This window comes from Trematomus bernacchii, unplaced genomic scaffold (assembly GCF_902827165.1).
Source record: "Trematomus bernacchii unplaced genomic scaffold, fTreBer1.1, whole genome shotgun sequence".
NCBI lineage: Eukaryota > Metazoa > Chordata > Actinopteri > Perciformes > Nototheniidae > Trematomus > Trematomus bernacchii.
In genome coordinates this window covers 2011620-2032839 of record NW_022987851.1, presented here as the reverse complement: position 1 = coordinate 2032839, position 21220 = coordinate 2011620, and the positions used below count along the sequence as shown (strand labels likewise).

Here is a 21220-nt window from a genome sequence, read left to right as displayed (position 1 = left end):
CTGGAACTAGCTAAACTAGTTATAAATATATTTATTCTTTACTGTCGGGTCACTTATTACAGGTTCAGCGAGCTGCACGAGACTGACCGGCTTTCAGGAGAGGGAGAGGAAAAGAGAGCACCCCGTTTATTTTTCCCATTTTATTATCCAGAATTGCTGTAAACTTTTGAATAAAGTAGTTCATTTACTATTAGTAGTGTGTTTAAATGCATTACTTATGTTGTTTTTTTTCATTAACATAAAATAAATCTCACATACCCCCTGCAGTACTCCAACATACCCCTAGGGGTCCGCGTACCCCCATTTGAGAACCACTGTGTTAAAGGTGGGGTAGGTAATTTTGGAGAAACCAACTCGAGTGCGCTAGAATTTGAAAATACACAGCCGGAAAAAATCTGCTACTTCCTTACAGAGTCCCTCCTCCAACACACACGAACGCGCACATGACCAATGAGAGCACGAGATAAGTTTGTGCACAGATGGAAGGCTGACAGGCAGGTAGGCCATCCAGTTATTTTAGCCGGGCCGGCTAAAATGATTGGTCGTGCTTTTTACAGCACTACGGCTTCCACAGATGAAATTTTTGTATGGATTTTTTGTCAAAGCACTGAAGATATTCATTGCTATCGGGATGTTAAGAGCATTCCATGGAATATAACAAAAAGTGTATCTCGAGCCGGTTTCTCAAACTTACCTACCCCACCTTTAAGTGATAGTGGTCAAGGAGCAACCTCTTTTTTTCTCTCAAAATTGTATTGAAAACAAAGAGGTTTAACAACAAATGGCTTACAAAAAATAAAATAATATTATACTAAGTCCATAAGATCTCAGTCTTTTAAGGGATAAAATGAAACAAAATGTATTTTAAATGACACATTATAGATAAGAAACATAGTTATGCTTATGAGAGGTTAACTCAGTTGAAAGCACGTCTGGTGTGTTTGTTACTACACGTACTATCCAGGTTAATAACAAATATGCCTGGAGCTATAATTGTGTTAATATCTGTGAGATTACAATCCTTTAGAACTAAATAGACCCAGTGGGGCCAACCTCTAGAGGGCAACAGCTGCATCGGCCCTGCCACGTCCACGTGCTAGAAGAAGAGAGATTGTGACGTCAACGCGTATGAGCCTATGAGCATGCCTACTACTCTCGGATATAAACAAAGGCAGGACGCATAGCTGCAATAAACTACACTCTCTTAGTATTTTACATGTAAACAGTACCGGGAAATTGGAAACCGACTTATCTAAAGATGGAAAACGGGTTATTGATGCGAGTGAGTGTTTTTACCGACCAAGGAGGCAGGAAATACATGGAAGATGTGACCGAGGTCATAGTAGAGCCCAAGCCGGGAGAAGACGAACAGAGCCCGGGAGAGGCAGAAGACATCAATGGGGGAGACTTTATGGTCAGTTCTCCGGCTAAGGACACGCATCAGCACCGGACTGATGAACCAGACACCCCCCCACCGGTTTCAGATGCAACGTGTGAAACTGTGCATACGACAGACCAATGTGTGTTATTGGAAACATCTTTACCGGGAGGTCAAAACCCGCCGCGGGCTGAGCAGAGCCCCTCTGGTCCGTCCCGCCGCTCCGTTGCGTTCTTCGCGGTGTTCGATGGGCATGGGGGCCGCGAGGCAGCGCAGTTTGCACGGGACTATCTTTGGGAGTCCCTGAAGAGACAGCGGGGCTTCTGGTCCGACTGTGACCAGGAGGTCTGCTCTGCAATACGCAAAGGATTCGTAGCTTGTCACCATGCTATGTGGAAAAAACTACGTAAGTGTAATAACACTGTACTATGTAGTCAAATAACGTTATCAACTTTCAATACCGTCCATTGTTATGTTCCTCTCCCTCTGTTTGAGTAGCATGAACATCACAAACCTCACAACAGGCCTAACGTTAGCACATCAGAAAGTTTTATGGCTACTTCTTCGTAGAGCTTGCCCCTACGAAAGCCGAACAAGGAGACTCAATGGGCTCAGTCAAGTCTTTGATTGTCTTAAAAAATATATATAAAAATAGGCTGACCTAGACCAATTGCAACTACGTTTAGCCTTAGTTTATTTTGCTTTTTAAATATACATTATTAATTGGTTTAACAGTTGAGCCAGCGCCGTATACGGCACTGAGTTGAGCAACCAAAAGCACAACAGCTATCAAAGTTAGCAGTGGCCACCGGGTTCAAAGACAAAACCTGCCCCATGTACGAATTCAGAAGTCTGTTCACAAGTTAGGTAAAGTAGTCAAGCAATATTCTATTGTTTTTTAGGATTGAAAAAACGTGTGCTGTTATAGCTATATTTTGTTACGGTTAAATGTTTCGTTATTACCCATTAAATAACTTATTGAATCGTGAATTAGCCAGTGTGTGCTATAACATAGAGACACAGGCTGTCACCCTGGATATGCCTGGGCATGTCAGCTGTTCAACAGCTGGTCAAATAAGGTGTGTACGCACAGTGTCTCCAAAGCGCATGTCAGTAACACTGATTACATCGGAAAGACTTGCTCCACGACATACTTCAATGTTGTCATCAGGCCAATTAATCAAACAATCAATGATAGAGATTAGCAATAGATAAATACAAAAAATGCTGTGCTGTTATTTGTGGTTCAGTGTAACCCAGGGAAATAAGAAGTGAGCCGTTTATTTGCAGTAAAGGTCAAAATTAACAACAATGTTCTACATTTAATCTTCTCAGCTGAATGGCCAAAGACGCTCACAGGCCTTCCCAGCACATCGGGCACCACAGCCAGCGTCGTGGTCATCCGAGGGAACCGCATGTATGTGGCCCATGTTGGGGATTCAGCAGTGGTTTTAGGGGTCCAGGATGACCCCTCAGTCCCATTCATCAGAGCTGTGGAAGTCACACAAGACCACAAACCTGAACTACCCAGAGAGAGGGAGCGTATTGAAGGTCTGGGAGGAAGGTAAGACTTAACCTACAAAACATCCTGTCTCTTCATTATTTTAAAACTAGCGCAGTGCCTGCTCTGTATGTACTTGAATTGCTGCTTTTTGGGTTTCAAAACGAATCTATGCACAATTTGTGCTGCACAAACTTATGTTAGAAGCACTACAGTCAAATAATTATGCGTGCAAAAGCTCCTATAATCATTTTAGAGCTCCAATAAAGGCAAAGCCCTGCACATATAACAGCACTTATGCTGTTATGGATGGTCGTGCAACATGTCCAACACACACACACACACACATACCTTTTTCTACAATGTGTGATGACACTCAGGATTTTGATGTGTATCTATTTGCAATCTTATGGCTGGGAGCTGTAGGGTCGCCGGTTCAAGTCCCCGACCAGACCTAAATATGGACTGTGGACTGCTACTTGGAGAGGTCCTAGTTCACCTCCTGCCCTGCTGTGGTGCCCTTGAGCAAGGCACCGGACACCCCCCCCCCCCACTCCCATTGCTCCCCGGGTGCTGTACAATAGCTGCCCACTGCTCCTAGTACTAGGTTGCATTCGAATAGTCCATTTAGCTTAGGAACCTTCCTAACGGAGTGAAATGACCCGGAAGTCCCTCAGTGGCAGCCATGATAAGTGCCGTTCGAATTCTCTAAATGAAAGGAAAGGAGGTTTCAAACTTCCTTTATAACCTCCTTTAGCTTAGGAACCACTGGACCTCCCTAACCGAAAGGAGAGGAGAAAATGCTGCCCCACAATGCCTTGCAGCCGCAGCATTTGCCGTCACACAACAGTCGGCCGTTCACGGAAACAACCGATTATGAACGAGAAATGATATCATGAAAGTTACGGTGCTTATTAAGCATTTTAAAACGTATGTGGTAAGTTGCCAAAGTGCTTTGTTTTGAACGTTCATCAGTATTATAATCAAAAAGAGAAATATGAACGTTAGTTTTTACTGAAATGATCAAATAAAGTCAACATTTCACAGTCTTTACTGAGCTGTGTGGGGTTTGTTCAACTTTTAAAAGATGTTTGAATGGTGATATACACAGTGATAGATGTTAAGGACTAACGTTTATAATAAATACATTTGTATTGATTTTAAGATCTTTTCATACAATCATATGTATTGGGATCATTTGTATTAATGTTGACCGGAGGGAGAGGATGACGAGCATAAGTTTCACTTTCCTTTTTTATTTCAATTTCAACTTTGGTCATGAAGAATATGTTTCTCTGTTGTCCCCGTTCATAAAGCATAAAACAACAGCATCAGAGCACGGTGCAGAGTCTCTAGATGAGTTTACAGTAGTCCCTCGTTCTTATTAAACATCCATGTTGTAGTCCGCTGTATAGAAAACTGTAGTTTCCATAGTTTCCCCACAGCAGCAGGCGCACATTTATGACCTCTGCTGGCGCATCATAAACACGTCGGATAGTGAAAGTGCAGTCGGATTCTCTAAAGTGCCGCAGTCTCTTCTCCTAAATCCTTTTGAATTCTCCTATCCACTATTCCTTAACCCCATGACGTTTCACTCCGAGGTCAAGGAATAGACGATAGGGTTAGAACTTAGGAGCTGTTTTTTTGGAGTATTCGAACGCAACCCTTGACTCCTGGTACTAGGATGGGTTAAATGCAGAGGACACATTTCCCTGTGTCTGCTGTGTGCTCTGCATGTGTGACCCAGGGTTTCCGTTAGCCGGTAATTACCGGTTTTTAGCTGGTAACATTTATTAAAAACCGGTAAATTAAAAATGTCCGGTAATAATTAGGGATGCTCCGATCGATCGGCCGACGGTCATTATCGGCCGATATTCACTCTTAATAGTTTGATCAGGAGAGCTGGATCTGATCGATATGGACATAAACGCGAGTGAGTGAAGTATAACCGGACGCGAGAGAGAGATCAGATCAGCTGCTCTGAGGCACGCAGCTCTGCATAGAGTGGCGAAGTCACGCCCATCTACTTCCGCCCCATGGGACCTTATTTCGGAAAAAATAATGTATTGAAGTCAATGGAGAGAGAAAACGTATCTTTCGATCCCGTTTGAATTGTGCCATGAATTACACATATGATGTTTGTCAATCTTAAAAAATAATTTCCATGTCAAAAAAGTCACAGTTTGTCGTAAAACTGTTGAAATATAAGACTATGAAAAATACGTAACTAGAAAGACTACAAATCCCAGAGTCGCGGAAGTGATGTCACAATTGTTTTCCTCCACTAAGAGATAGCTAAGATCAGCGCCATATAGATATCATCTATCTATATGGCGCTGGCTAAGATAAGATAACTTTAACAAGATGCCTGTGTGCTTAGTACCAGGTTGTTATCATACCAGCAATGGGTCTTGCTCGTTCTTTCACTTCCCGTCTGATGAAAGGACCAGGAGTGTCTGGATCAAGCTAGCTAGTAGCTAGCACGTTAGTTAGCATTACAGCCTTGTCATTTTTATTAGCCTTAACATGAAGTAACATTAAGTAACCCAAAATGTTAAACAGTAAGAGTAGTAGTCATATTTCGTGAACCCTTTGAAGAGTACTGTCACCGGTGTGATCATTCTATAATACACAATTTAAGCCCGGGGGAGAAATGCTAACGCTAACGCTAGCATCGACGATCTTCTCTACTTCATGCTATCTGCACAAATGGTTGACATTAAACATTAAAACGACCAGGCAGTTCAGAGAGAATCAAAGGAAGGCAGGCAGGCAGCTTTGCATGACATTCTTCAGGACGTGTTTCATTGTGGTGATAGTGAGGGTAGTCAATCGTTTTGTTGACAAGACAGTAGTGACGGCCATCTTGGTGACGTGTGTTGTTGACCAGAGATGTAGTTCATTGAGCGTTTCACACAAACAAATGTGTTACTTCACAGTTTTACGACACATTTTTTTTTTTTTGACTTGAAAATTATCTTTTAAATTGACAAACATCATATGTGTAATTCGTGGCACAATTCAAACGGGATCGAAAGATAATCTTTCTCTCTCCATTGACTTCAATACATAATTTTTCCGAAATAAGGTCCCATGGAGGTCCACCGGAAGGGGAGGGACTTTGCCACTCTATTATCACCTGAAGCCCCGCCCACTGTTTAGCGAGCTGCATGAGAAACTGACGGGCTGCCAGGAGAGAGAGGGGAAAAGAGAGGGTCCGTTTCTCCCGTGTTATTATTCAAAGTTAATGTAAACTTTTGAATAATGTACTTCATCTACTACAAGTAGTTTGTTTGAATGTAATAATTATGTTGTTTGTTGTTTGTGGAATCATTTATTGAAAAATGAATCTGAATATTTCGATCTGTTACGATTATAAACTGAAGCAATATAAAAATGAGCCCCATTAAAGGTGGGGTAGGTAATTTTGGAGAAACCAGCTCGAGTGCACTAAAATTTGAAAATACACAGCCGGAAAAAATCTGCCACGTCCTTACAGAGCCCCTCCTCCAACACACACGAACGCACACATGACCAATGAGGGCACGAGATAAGTATGTGCACAGATGGAAGGCTGACAGGCAGGTAGGCCATCCAGTTAATTTAGCCGGGCCGGGTAAAATGATTGGTCGTGCTTTTTACAGTACTACGGCTTCCACAGATGACATTTTTTAATGGATTTTTTGTCAAAGCACTTAAGATATTCATTGCTATCGGGATGTTAAGAGCATTCCATGTAATATAACAAAAAGTGTATCTCGAGCCGGTTTCTCAAACTTACCTACCCCACCTTTAACTGAGTTTTAAACATCAGCATATCCGGTCATAGTCCGGTAATTACCTGCTAACGGAAACTCTGCTACACAATTCATATTATTATTATTGAAACATGACCGGTAAGTTTCAAATTTGTCCGGTAAAATAAATTCTGTCCGGACATTTGACCGGCAAGAAAAAATCCTAGCGGAAACCCTGGTGTGACCAAAGAGGGTTTCATCCCTCCAATTCTTCTTACCAAAGTCCTGATACACACAAATACACACGCACACAAACGTCTGTTGTAATGGTATAGTGTCTCTTATGTAGTGTACTTCCTGCATTCATAAACTTATTTTCAAGCATATTTCACAGAACACAAAACAATAACATTCTTAAAATCTTGTTGCTAATTGGCTGTAAAGTTAATACACAACATAGCATATGGTTGAAATTCTGAGTAAATGTAACTATATTTCTTTGACCAGACACACGCTTGTCGAGTAACAGTTTGTTTATTCTCACAACCCCCACCAGCCCTGTCCAATCCACAACAAAGAGGCGAGAGAAAGCTTATTTTTTGCACAATAGCAGATCAAATCATGTTATCTGTCTCAAGAAATAAGGTCCTTTATACTGTCTGTGGCATGTCTACTCATAAGATGTTTTTGTATGATAGGTCCCTGGATGGCTTTACAACAAAAATGTTTTGCTTACATTTAATGCAAAATATCCAGCCTTGGCTATCAGGGTTGAGCTTTTATTTTATTTGACTTGCTCGGTAGGAAGTAAGAAAATCTGAACGTAGAAGTGGACATATTTATATACATTATAATTCATTATATTTATCTCTGTGTGCCTTATTTGATGTTAGCTTAGTCTAATCCATGTAATTGCAGCTTTGCAATAATGTCTAAAGATGCTTTCTGAAATGTTTGAATACCGCAAATGTGGCAGCTTACCTCTTCTTCTCCCGCCTTCCTCCATCTGCTTTCAGTGTTATCAAGAAATCTGGAGTGAACCGGGTAGTCTGGAAAAGGCCGAGGCTGAGCCACAACGGCCCAGTGCGTAGGAGCACCGTCATCGACAATATCCCATTCTTGGCAGTAGCCCGTGCTTTAGGTAGGAAAATAACAAGCCTGTTTCGGTGGCCTGAATGAATGCATGTTTTGGGTCATGTTATAGAAAAGTTACAAATTATTAATAAAAAAGAGCCACAGTTTAGTTAAGTCGTGTTTATAATAATGAGCTAGAGAGCCAGAGGTTTTGAACCCCCAATGGACAATAACAGTTGATCTTTAATGTATTTAAAAGGAAGAATTCAATGAGGAAATTGGACACTGATAACTTGTGCCAGAGAAAAAAAATGCTATTTATTAATGATTTCTCATTTATTTGCATTCTTGCAAAATGTGTTAAAGCTTTCCATCATACAGTTGTTGAAATGCTCTACAATTTGACACCGACACTTGCTCTTTTTCAATAAGAAGCTAAGTTTCCTTTTCTGTAACAGGTGATCTGTGGAGCTATGACTTCTATAGCGGGGAATTTGTGGTTTCACCAGAGCCGGACACTAGTGTGGTGATCCTTGACCCCAAAAAACACCGCTACATCATCCTGGGCAGCGACGGTCTGTGGAACATGGTGCCACCTCAAGACGCCATCTCCATGTGTCAGAACAACGAGGCAACGGTGAGTGGAGAGCTACAATAGCAAGGTTCAAGGTTCAAGGTTCTTTATTTAGTCATACGAACATAGCTACAGTGTAGTTATGCCGATGAAAATCTTAGGTCACAGGCTTCTCCAACAGTGCAACACAAAACACAGATAAACAGCATAATATAGTGCAAGTAAATAGTAAATACAAAAAAAAAAATTGTTTACAAAAGTGAAATAGTGCAATAAGAGTCTATATGCAAGTTATTGGAATATGATATATTAGGTAAATAGATAAATAATTTCTAAGTAGCAGCCAGGTGAATATTATGGATGTTGTTTCAAAGTTCAGGTGTTTAGCAGTCTTATTGCCTGTGGGATGAAACTGTCCCTGAGTCTGGTGGTTTTAGTCCTGATGCTGCGGTACCGCCTGCCAGACGGCAGCAGACAGAACAGTTTTTGGCTGGGGTGATGGGGGTCTTTTATAATCCGGAGGGATTTCTTCCTGAGCTGCTGGGAGTAAAGGTCCTCCATGGATGGCAGCTCCGTCCTGGTGATGTTCTGTGCAGTTTTCACCACCCTCTGTAAAGCCTTACGATTGAGGTCGGTGCAGCTGCCGTACCAGGCCGTGATGCAGCCAGTCAGGATACTCTCTATGGTGCACCTGTAGAAGTTGCAGAGTATCCTGGAGTCCATGTTGAACCTCCTCAGCCTGCGGAGGAAGAAGAGCCGCTGTCGAGCTTTTTTGGTGATGGTGGTGGTGTGAAGAGTCCATGTCAGGTCCTCAGTGATGTGGACACCGAGGAACCTGAAGCTGCTGACTCTCTCTACCGTAGTCCCATTGATGGCGATGGGGGCGTGTCCCTCTCTCTGCTGCTTCCTGTAATCCACAATCAGCTCCTTGGTTTTGCTGACGTTGAGATGGAGGTTGTTATCCTGGCACCAAGATGTCAGGTTTTCGACCTCCTCTCTGTACGCCGTCTCGTCATCGTCTGTGATCTGGCCGATGACGGTTGTGTCGTCAGCAAACTTCACAATGGTGTTGGAGCTGTGTGTGGCCATGCAGTCGTGAGTGAACAGGGAGTAGAGGAGAGGGCTGAGCACGCAGCCTTGAGGGGCTCCGGTGTTGAGGATCAGGGTGGAGGATGTGATGTTTCCCACCCGCACTGCCTGGGGTCTGCCCGTCAGGAAGTTCAGGATCCAGTCACAGAGGGCGCTGTTGAGCCCGAGGTCTCTGAGCTTGATGACCAGCTTGGAGGGCACAATGGTATTGAAGGCTGAACTGTAGTCAATGAACAGCATTCTCACATATGTGTTCCTCTGGTCCAGGTGTGAGAGGGCAGTGTGGATGGTGAGGGCTATGGCGTCGTCTGTGGACCTGTTTGCTCTGTAGGCAAACTGCAGGGGGTCCAGAGAGTCAGGGAGGGAGGAGGTGATGAAGGTTTTGACAAACCGCTCAAAGCACTTCATTAAGATGGAGGTGAGTGCTACTGGGCGGTAGTCGTTGAGGCTGGAGATTTTTGTCTTTTTGGGGACAGGAACAATGGTGGAGTGTTTAAAACATGTGGGGACTACAGACTGCAGCAGGGACCTGTTGAAGATGTCTGAACACCTCTGCCAGCTGAACTGCACACACCCTGAGAACACGGCCAGGGATGCCATCAGGTCCAGGAGCCTTGTGTGGGTTAACCCTTTTAAATGATTTACACACATCTGCCCTGTTTAAAACAAAAGGGCAGGGCTCCTGATCCTTCTCTGCACCCCCCGCCTGGCTGCTCTCGAAGCGAGCAAAAAAACAGTTCAGCTCATCTGGGAGATATGCGTACCCCCCGCTGCTCCTTTGTAGTCTGTCATTGTTCTTAGTCCCGCCCACATGTTCCGGGTGTTACAGCCTTTGAAGTCAGATTCCACCTTGTCTTTGTATGTCTCTTTGCACTGCTGATAGCTCTCCGGAGTTCATACCTAGATTTCCTGTACTCCTCCAAATCGCCTGCTCTGTGCGCGATAATGCGCGCTTTCAGCTTGGTACGTACCTCGCCGTTTCTCCAGGGCTTTTGATTCGGGAATGTTCGTAAAGAAACCTTCGGTACCATGTCATCGATGCATTTCCCAATGTAGCAGATGACCGTGTCCGTGTGTGTGTTAATGTTGTTGTCCTCAAACACACTCCACTCCGTAGATGCAAAGCAATCCTGCAGAGCTGAATCTGACTCCTCACTCCATCGCTGTACTGTCAGCGACAGTTATTACCGGTCTGTCCCGTTTAAGTTTCTGCTTGTAAGCAGGCAGCAGCAGCAGTGAGATGTGGTCTGATTTGCCGAAGGGAGGGCGAGGGAGAGCCTTATATCCATGTCGAAAAGGGAAATAAACATGGTCCAGTATGTTTCCCCCGCGCGTCTGGCAGCTGATGTGTTGGTAGTACTTCGGCAGGACCCTCTTCATGTTAGCAGTGTTAAAATCCCCGGCCACAACGAACGCCGCCTCTGGCCGTGAAGTCTCGGTCTTGTCGATAATCCCAAACAGCTGATCGAGTGCCGTGTTGTTGTCGGCTAGCGGCGGAATATACACTGCTGTAATCACAACAGATGTAAATTCTCTCGGCAGGTGAAAAGCCCGGCATGTGATCATGAGGTGCTCTAAATGAGCGGAACAGTCCGAAGAAATAATCCTCACATCTGTGCACCAGTTATTATTAATCATGACGCACACACCACCTCCTTTACTTTTCTCAGAGTTAACTGTCCGGTCCTGGCGAAAAATAGTGAATAGGACTTGTTTGTGTAAAGAGTAGGATGCTCTTAATCTGATATAATTTTGCAACATCATTGATGGATGGCTTCCTTGACTAACTTCCTAAAATGTTGTAGCCAATGGAAAGAGAACATAATCAGAAGGCCATTTAATGATATTTGAGTAATGTTTATCTCATAGCAGACTGTATATGTAACAACATTTTCCATGCGGCAGGCACCGTGTGGTGTATCCAGTGCCCGGCAGCTGGTCAGCCATGCTCTGCTGCGATGGCGTCAACGCATGCTGCGTGCTGACAACACCAGCGCAATCGTGATCACCCTGCAGGAGCCCGGGAGCTCCCAAGACACGCTGCACCATGAGGAGGTGCTGCTTGACCTGGCCAAGGTATCCCAGTGTCCTCCCACCTCCATGTCCCGCGCTGGCACTCCTCTCCTTCAGGTAAGCAGGGTTTTACATTTTTGTGATAAATAAATTATCCAGAATTAAAACATTGATGACAAAGAACCCGAAACGTTTTCATACCACAGTGTGTGATATTGAGACATTATAGAGTGGAACAAGGATCGTTTACATTTTTTGAGCAAAAAGTAAAAATATTTTAAGCTTGTTTAAACCACAGGCCTTATATTATTTTTATCAAACCAACCAAGGGAACCGGAATCAATGATTATTCACGGTTTTAGGACTCATTCTTGCACCACTTTATTGGAAAGATAAATCACTGAAACGCTGTCAAAATGTAATTACGAGTTTTAAACACTTTTGTATCATGACTAAGTGTACAAAGGGTCTCGGGTAATAATACACCTCAGTCAGCTCAATGCAGTAGCAAGTCACTGCAATTTTTTTGTCGGGGATTGTGATTAATCAAAAGTTAGAAGGTGAATTATCCACATTTATGAGCTATGTAGGTGATCATTACTGTTATTTTTACCCTGCAGCGACCTCTAGAGGAAGACACTCCCTCTGCCATGTGTGAGCTCCTCCCTACTTTGGAGCGACAGGACGGACTCTCAGGAAGCAACAGCCTGTATCTCATGAATGTGTCGGGCCCAAGCACCCTCAATCCACTGTGTCCAAAAAGTAGTTCTGAGGTTCCCAGTCCCATTGACAGGACAGTTGGCGGCAGGACCCTCAACAGAAAAAGATTTCTTCAAGGATCATCATCATCAAGCCCGTCGACTAAGAATGCCCGGCGCAGGACTGCCAAAAGGCTGCCGCTGGTGCAGCACAACGCAGAGAAAAAACAGAAAGAGTCCAGTAATGTCTCACCAATTCTCCAGCAGCATAACTAGACTACAGTGTGTGTGTGCTAAAACACACCGCAGAAATACACATAAACCTGCTGCCTCTCACTGATAACCTTGTCTCAGTGGCATTTCTGTTTCTAATGTTTCTCAAAGTGCAAACCAAGCCTTGCTATAGAGGTTGTGGTAAGACTTGTTCAGCCCCAGTACAATACCTATTTAAAAGCTTAATGTGAGCGCATTTTCACAAGACATTTGGTGTATTTTTATAAAAAACTCCTTCCTGGAAGAGAAGAAAAAAAGTATGAAATGATGCTGGTGTGAATATATTGCATGTTATAGTTGAGTGTTGCCTAAGTCAAGCTTTTCATTTAAAGCAAATATATATTTTTTATATGTTCTTTTATCGTTGGATGATATAAAAGCTAAACCTCATCTTCCAACTCCTTGACACTCTGTCCAAATGCCATTGTGTGCACACCCTGTGTTAAAACATAATTATGTATGTTCTGTATGTACTTCTCATTATTTTATGTAATCACTGGAGATGAATCTTGAATATAAACGGAAGGTGCTTCTACAGTCACAAACCAGTAAGCTACTACATGCTGTATATTGATCTATACATATATGTATGTATATGTATGTTAGTCGCATTTTTTCTTCTTTGAGTGTATGTATTTGACTCATCTTGCCTTGTGAGGGTTGTTTTAGGTTATTGATTGCACAATGCATCTTAATGGATTGATCCACACTTAATCATAATAATGAATTTGTTATGAATTATTGCAATTTGTTTTTTTTAATGTCATCACATCCCCTGAGCCAGCTCCAACCGTTCATACATCAAATAGAGATTTTCTATGTTTCCAAGAATGCCTATACAGAAGTTGGTGTTTCTGGTTAATTGCTTTCTCATCCTGGTGTCTCTATAACAAAGATTTCCTTTGCTACTGAGGGACCAACACAACCAGATGTTTACAATCATAATTCATTATTAATTTGTGCTGGCAGAATTCTATTGACGCAGCAATATGGATGGATGTATGCCCCAATAGTAAGAAATGCTCAATTGTAAGCGTATTTGTCCCTACAGATCACTTTGTCACATGATGTTTTGAAAGAGGCTGACTGAGGTTTCTTTAGCATTCAAGCCATTGTCCCTCTCCCATGTAGCAGCTTCAGTTGTATGGTTACTGACGTATGCACAAGGCTCATTTTTGAGTAAATACACAATGCATGGACTTTCTAATAGAATATTCTTGCACTATTATTGTGACTTGATTTCCTTGAGAAGAGTGTTTTTTTTTCTATCTCTAAAATGGATGGAATTCGGAATGGACAAGGATCTAATATTATAACACTGCAAATGTAGTATATTTGATGTAAAATAATCGAACATTCTTAACTTGTTAGAAAGGAATTCTCATTAATGTGAGTTTGCAGACACCGGCAGTGCCCTTGTTTGATTCTAATGGTTTTCTTAAAGAATAAAAAGACTCAGATGAGAAATATTCACTGTGAGAGAAAAATGACTATGACAGAAATAAGACTTACATGATAATGTTTTTTGATTTAGCTTAGTGCAATTTCTTCCAGGAATTTGTAGCACTATGGATTGGTTGAAACATGTTGCATAAGGAATGATGACGTTTCCTCTGCATATACAGTCTGTTACTTTTCATCCTTGTATGAATTTTCTATGTTTTTATTTTATTTCTAATGAATCTAAGTTTACTGATTTACCATGTAGAATAATGACATCCCTGATTCAGATGGTTGTGCTTACAGCCTAAAGTGCATGTGTACAGTGTAAATGTGAAAAACACTATGGAAATTAACCTATTTAAATAAAAAACAAGTGAAGTGTGTCCTTCTTGTCAGATTGGAACCCATACCGCTTCAGTAAGGACTCTGAATTCCACGTTTTTTTCATACTATATAGACAATGCTAAAAATGAATGAAACAATTAATTATGATAAAGTCTGTGCTGAAAACACTGGACTTGTCCTTTAAGTGCCCGGGCCACACGCGGATGTTTACTGACGAAACTTCCGTTGTGCTCAAACGTCAAGTGACCAGCAAGCCAGACTAAGGCCTTCAAACTAAAAGCATAACAAACGCCACTTATCACAAGTAGATAACATTAACAACATTTTGAAAACCTTCTCAATAGAGAATATCTGTTACAAAGTATTCTAAGACAGAAAATACAAAAAAAGAGCTTCTACTTCCAACACACTTATTCGTGTTTTTTAATACATACTTTATTTTGAAAGTACCTGTAGGAAGACATCCTGGTTACTTCCTTTCAACTGAAATGTGATTTCTCAGAGCGGGAAGAATCATGGGGAGGGTTGAGTGGACCTAAACAGGTTGTTTTAGCCAGAATGATTTCTCATACAGTCATGGCATTGTTGACAGCACTAGTTCACGGTTTAACCATTTTCTATGGATACCAGTAACGCTAATAAATCAAAGTAACGGTGCAAAACTTAGCATTAGCCCTGACCTGGCAGTCAGTAATAGCCATAGACTGCATTAAGCTAACAAGTGACTGTTTCTCAAATTTCAGGTAGGTGACAATTTACACAGACAGGAAAAAGTGAAAATAAAACCTAAAATTATTAACTTTGAGTTGAGTGTGTTTGTTGTGCTTGTGTTTGTTGTGCTTTACTGTAACGTAACTTAGCTGGTGAGTTGCTGTAACAGGAGGCCTGTTGTCACAGTTCACACGGGTATGTGTTATATTCAGCTGATATTCTATTTATCAGACATGTTTTTAGTTTCAGATATTCCTGTGAAGCAGGAACAGAGAGACCATGGCTCCACCCTCGGTGCAGTATACCATTGGAGGAGTGAAGGTCACCTTTCCCTGCAAGGCGTACCCATCCCAGCTGGCTATGATGAATTCAGTGAGTAACACCATCATCATCTAGTGGTGTAAAGTAACTAGGTACATTTACTCAAGTACACTACTTCAGTACAATATTAAGATACTAGTACTTTACTTGAGTATTTGTTGCCATTACTTCAATAATTTGTACCATTAGTTACTTTGCAGATTGGAATTAATGATGTGATATAATCAACACTTAAATAAGACATTAGTTACACCTGGTGTAAATCCACAAGCTACCCTGCAGTATACAAAGTCATTAAAGCTAGCTGCACCTTTACCAGCTGAGACAAACACATTAATGCATCAATAATTACAATCAAAACATATAATAAATATTATTTGAAAATTGGCCAAGCTGCATAATCAGTACTTTAGGTATATTTTGAAGCTAATGCTTTTGTACCTTTACTTGAGTTACCTTTGCACAGCAGAACTTTTACTTGTAACAGAGTATTCCTAGACTGTGGTATTTCTAAATCATTTAAGTACAAGATACGAGTACTTCTCCCACCTCTGCCATCACCCCTAATATCATCTAATCAGTTAACTGGACCTGCATAGCAAGTGGTGCTATTATAAATTATATTTATTTGGTGGTCACACAAGGAATAATATTGTTGTATCTGCTTTGGTGATGTTTCAGTCATCTTGTACAGTGTATTTGAGAAAATATCCACAAGTTGTCATTCTAACTTTAATCAAACAATTTTTAACCTGCACAATTGCAAACATTTAATCTCCCCACAGAAAAACCCCAGGTTTCATATTAGATCTAAAATAATGCATCATTTTGTAACGGCACAGGTTGATGCAAAAAGTCTAGTTAATTCTAGCAATAGGTAGCTATGTCTATGTGATTCTTGGTACATACAGACTGTTATGTGGTGTTATATTTACAATATGCTTTTACAAAATACCAACATCCTCAGAATGAAATAATTTAAATCCTACAATAGTTGGTGTGTGTGGATTTTGCATTTAGCAGTTTTGTCTCTACCTTTTCTGCAGATCATACGAGGGCTGAATAATGGGCAGCACTGCTTGCTGGAAAGTCCGACAGGAAGTGGAAAGAGTTTGGCTTTGCTGTGCTCCACCCTTGGCTGGCAGCAGGCTCAGTATGGTAAGTTTGATTTATCCAAGATTAAACAATGGAAAGCAATTGTCTAGGCAAGTAGTCCTACTTGTGACCTAAAACAAAATGAAAAAAACGTTGGTACACAGAAGTTGACATATTAACTCTGATTTTAAGGCCTACTCCATGTTTAGACTGATAGTCCATTTTACTAATATTAATATCGGCTTGTTTCATTGTGTGATGACAGCTAAAGCTCAAGAAGAGGGCAGCCTGGTGAAAGACAAGAGCCAGCCAGAGAAAAACTGTGGAGACTGTAAGAAGTCAGATATTCCCAGTCCCTGTCGGTGTGTGTGCCACAGCAAAGCCTGCAGGAGCACAGCTGTAACCCCACCTAAAGCTGATGTGGTGGACCTCACCTTGTCACCCTGCAAAGACAAGGTAGAGCTGCAGACTCCAGCACCTGAACATGGTTAGTATTTGTATTTATTGTTGCATCATTCTGAAACATGCATAACTCTTCTTATTGACTTTTACAGTCTCCCCAGAGGACTGCTACCGGAGATATATGTGTAAAATATCGGCACATAGATTTTTGGTCGGTTTGGTTTTGCTGGATTCACACAAGGTTTACTGGAAAAAGAAATGTAGTTGGTGCTCAAAAAATCTGTTACTTTGTGTTCCATATTTTTAGATGAGTTTGATCAATTTGTAGAGATTTCTTAGTCCTGTTCCCACAGCTGCGATCAGGGATGTAACATCACTCCAGTCACAATTTTAGCAAGCATAGAAATTGTTTTCATCTGTTTTGGTGTCAAATCCTCTTGCAGTGGATTGAGATAGCCTTTTGTGCACTGTCAGCTTTAGTAAACTATTTTCACACTTCTGTATGAACAATGAACAATACTTTTTTCAAATGGCAACAGGTCAAAATAGGTTATAAAACTGACAATCATCTCTTTGATATGAAATATGCATAATGTATAGAAATAAAACTTTGTTAAAATATTATTGATTTCAAATATAATATATACATTTATGTGGTGGGCATTTTTGTAGGTGATCCACAGCAGTACTTTTTCATCTTGTGCCTCAAGGATGATATTCCTGCTGGTTGTTCAATCTTAACATCAAATTAGGAGCTTAAAGGAAGTGTTAATGCGCACCTAATACAGAATCAATGATGTTAGGCCTCTAAGGTAGATTTAAGCAGCCATTCATTTAATTCCTTAAAATAGTATCCAGAATAGCTGGTTCCTTACTTTTGTTGTTGCAGAAAACGAGTTGAAAAACGATTAAAATCATTAGGGATTCATGAAATACCAGACAAAGTGATGCACCACTTCTGTAAATCTCTATTCTAATAGAACTATTGTCTGTTCAAAGTTGTATTCTGTCTTTAGAGCTAGACATACACATTGTCCTACCGGACCCTTTTTACACTGAAAGGACTTTTCAAACTTAATATCTTTTATTTATCTATATATTAACTAAAAATATGTATCTATTTCATTTGCTGTGTTTCAGTTCCATTGCCAGAGGAGTCGCAGCCCAGTAAAAAGTCTCTAGCCTCTCGACTGTCTGAGAAGTTCCAGTCTTTCCTCGGCTCGGACCAGCAGAAGGACGACGACTTCCAGCCAGACAGGAAACGCCTTCGCACTGCCGAACACACGGTAATTGTAGATGCAGCTTGTGAATTATAGCTTTGTATATACTGCTGTACATATTGTATGTACATTTATACTGAAATGACTGCTGAAAAGGTTAAAGATGAATATATTTTGGCCTTGTCATATCAAATAATATCGATATCTGCAGTGGCTTCAATAGATTGTAATGTTGTAAGTACCATCAATTAGAGTTTGATGGTGTGATTGTACTGAGTGTGCTCTCATGTAAAAATGAATCAATATGCAATGCTCAAAAACCGCCTGACAATCAAATACAACATGGGTGGAAATGAAAGAACAAAAGAAAATATTAACTGGTGCCAATTTCTTTGCAATGTTTCTTATGACAACACATAGTTTATTGCTAAACAGATACTTTTTTCTACACGGAGGTTAAAGATACAAGATCTGTTTTTTATAAAACATCTTAACCCTTAACCTTTAAGAGAGATCCTAAGGTGAAGACATGTTGGGATGTTAACTATCGGCATGGAAAAAGACTGCATAATTAGGCTTTCAAACTGTTTTCGGCTAAAGTATTTTAAAGTATGACTCAATTTATTCAACAGAGACTTTCATTAAATAAAATAGTTTACAAAATGACACAATGCCTTGATGGAGATTACACTTAATGTATACATTTAACACTGTTTAATGCATAAACATTATTGTTTCATTGAATTATTCTTTAGGATTAATGTTTTTTTAAATTAATAATATAATGATTCTTATTGGAAAAACATTTAAAAGGCAATTAAAATGCAATATGCAAAATATGGTCTAGGTTCATATTCCTGAGAGAAATCTAGAACGAAAATCACAAAGATCCGTCTGCTGTTTTGTTTCAGCCAAGATTAAGTGTACTGATAATAAACAAGCTGTGTAATGTGTGAAGTATTTTTTTGTCAAAAGTATCTATTATTGGTTTAGATGAATTATTTAAATTGTTGTGCAGCTCAATGGAGTTTCTGTGTTTGATCGTCAGAGCCGTAAAAGGCAGTGTCTGGAGCAGGGAGTGGTGTTCATAGATGACGACGAGCCGGAGCACGGAGACGAGCATTCAGGCCCTCCCAGTTGGACTGTGAAGCCAAGCAGCCAATCAGCTGCTCTGTCCTCCTCATGCTGCGTGAGTACACTCTACACATGGATGCAATATACCAATAATATGACTTTACTGATACATGGGGAAATATATTGTCCATGCATTTGGATAGGTGTATTTTTAAAGACAGATGTTGATAAGAAACAGTAGAAAAAAGTACAATTAACAATGGAATTAGATCAACTGAGCTGTTTAATTTAAGGGTGCTGGTACCGTGCATGCTGGTTCACTATAACACATGACACCCTTACAGAGCCATTTCAAATTGTAATTATCATAATTGTATTTTTTTAATGATATCTATGTTTTATCAGTGCAGTTTTAATGATTACCTGTTTGGTGTAGAGCTGATAATTGCTACACTGGGTATGTTTCCAAAGTGAGTGTTCTACTTAGACAATCTGATCGACAACATAGTACAATTATCTTGCTTTTGTTGTCGTACTTTATTAATAGAAAGTGCATATTTTTACTTTAACTTCTGTAGAACTGTCACCAAACCCAAATGTACCCAAGGATAAATAAAAGATACTGATTCTGAATGAATAACAGTAGCTGAATCTGAAGTTGCATTAGCAGCAGTCCTACATTTTGGCATATCTTCTTTAACCTCTTCATCAGATATCAACAGAGCAACTGAAATGTAAACCAAAGGTCTGTTGCACGCTATCAGTGTCATGAACAGCCCACAAAAGCACACTGGAGTAGATTATGGCTCGTTTTTGGACCACATACTTTTCAGTTTCACTGTCGGCTATTGGGTGAAAATGACCGTACACTTACACCACTGGATGGAGACATACTCCACTAAATTGACCAAGGCTGTGTTAAAACTACATGTATATATGACATGACATATAACATGTATAGGCTTCAATAGGTCGCATTTGAACATTACAGATCATCCATGTTTTTACAAACCGGTATGTTTGTTTTAGTAAAAACTAAATGCAAATATCCAAGGTGATAAGAGACAGTATACTATTAGTGTTGTGTGTGTGTGTGTGTGTGTGTGTGTGTGTGTTTCATAATCACTTGAATAACATGAAGTTAAATGATCTGCAAATCATACATTTGTTTACCACAAAATAGTAAAAGTATGAAACTAAAATAATATTTGTGCACCATGGACTTTTACCCACAATTCACATGAACTTATATCAATCTCTTCCAGACTTAAAGGTTGTAGCCTTTGGTTCAAATAATAACCTCTTCTCGTTGGGGATACTAGTCATGGAGCTTTAAAATAATCAAACCTTTAGAGTTTCTGCAAGAAATACAGGTAGTGTTACATCTACAACATTGGGTTGAAACCACATTAAAATCTGCGTAGGATAATTGTTGATACATGATCTGATTGCCAATTTTCACAATTGCCAATCAGGCTTTTGTGCAACCATTAACATAGTGATATATTAGACTTCTGACATAATGTCCTCTTCATCAGCTTGACATCATTTCGTTTTTGCCTACCCTACAGTCGAGACAGTTTGTCTGTCTGTCAATCTACCCGTCTCCTACTTTGGCTCAAAGATGAACTGATCAAATTGTTTTGGGTCCGAGGTCAGGATCAGTATGACCTCAAGTCAGTCCCATTCTTGTGCATCTGATATCTCAAGTGAAAACGGGTCATTAGTATTTTGTAATGATGATGACATTTCTTGACTCTATCCTACCATCAGTTTAAAACAAAAAGATAATCAGTTTACTATCATGTATGACAATGAAAAGCTGCTAATGTTTGGCAGAAACAACTGAAAGATTATGAATCATCAGAACAGTTGCTGTTTTTCTTCTGTGGATTTTCAATCACTTATGTGTAAGACAAGTTGTTTCAACTCTAGATGTTTCACAGCTCGGTTTACTGGACTGCATTAGTTTGAATTAGCCTGAGCTTATAAAAGGAAAACTGAGAGAGCCAAATAGCTGCAATCAGCTGCAATCCATGTTCCTGAGTTCTCTGCACATCCTAAATACCAGCATGTGAGCCCTAAATTAGCCATGCTCAGCTATAGAAAGCTGTTCAGAAAGGATTCTGAAGCTGCGTTTTAACTTGCCACAGGTGTGTAGCTTGGATTTAGAGGTGGTTGGAAATGGAAAAAGAGGAGGAGGGAAAGTGAAGTCAAAAAAGCGCGTCTGTCTCTGGTTTCCCTGAAGCTACATGACCCTGGCTCTTTTGTC

At 40.5% G+C, this 21220-nt stretch overlaps 2 protein-coding genes across 2 annotated transcripts in view; both read left to right on the top strand.

The window, feature by feature from the left end:
* Positions 1–1144: 1144 nt before the first annotated feature.
* On the top strand, positions 1145–14163 carry ppm1da (protein phosphatase, Mg2+/Mn2+ dependent, 1Da). The gene is made up of 6 exons (XM_034113353.1): positions 1145–1784; positions 2714–2942; positions 7633–7757; positions 8149–8327; positions 11259–11483; positions 11987–14163. Exons 1-6 carry the CDS (start codon positions 1259–1261, stop codon positions 12338–12340), a joined length of 1638 nt encoding a protein of 545 aa, XP_033969244.1. The 5' UTR covers positions 1145–1258; the 3' UTR covers positions 12341–14163.
* A 473-nt stretch (positions 14164–14636) lies between these two features.
* brip1 (BRCA1 interacting protein C-terminal helicase 1) overlaps positions 14637–21220 on the top strand; it is a 47549-nt gene continuing 40965 nt past the window's right edge. Inside the window, exons 1-6 of the mRNA XM_034113366.1 lie at positions 14637–14868; positions 15080–15208; positions 16204–16315; positions 16518–16739; positions 17795–17940; positions 18923–19063. Coding sequence (XP_033969257.1) covers positions 15116–15208; positions 16204–16315; positions 16518–16739; positions 17795–17940; positions 18923–19063 — 714 coding nt within the window. The 5' untranslated portion in view covers positions 14637–14868; positions 15080–15115. The remainder of the gene's footprint in view (positions 14869–15079; positions 15209–16203; positions 16316–16517; positions 16740–17794; positions 17941–18922; positions 19064–21220) is intronic.

Bases quoted from the DNA above. Each gene is read 5' to 3' on its own strand.
- ppm1da (XM_034113353.1), top strand. From the start codon at position 1,259: ATGGAAAACGGGTTATTGATGCGAGTGAGTGTTTTTACCGACCAAGGA. The intron at 1,785-2,713 runs GTAAGTGTAATA...TAATCTTCTCAG, and splicing joins TGCTATGTGGAAAAAACTAC to CTGAATGGCCAAAGACGCTC. The intron at 11,484-11,986 runs GTAAGCAGGGTT...TTTACCCTGCAG, and splicing joins CTGGCACTCCTCTCCTTCAG to CGACCTCTAGAGGAAGACAC.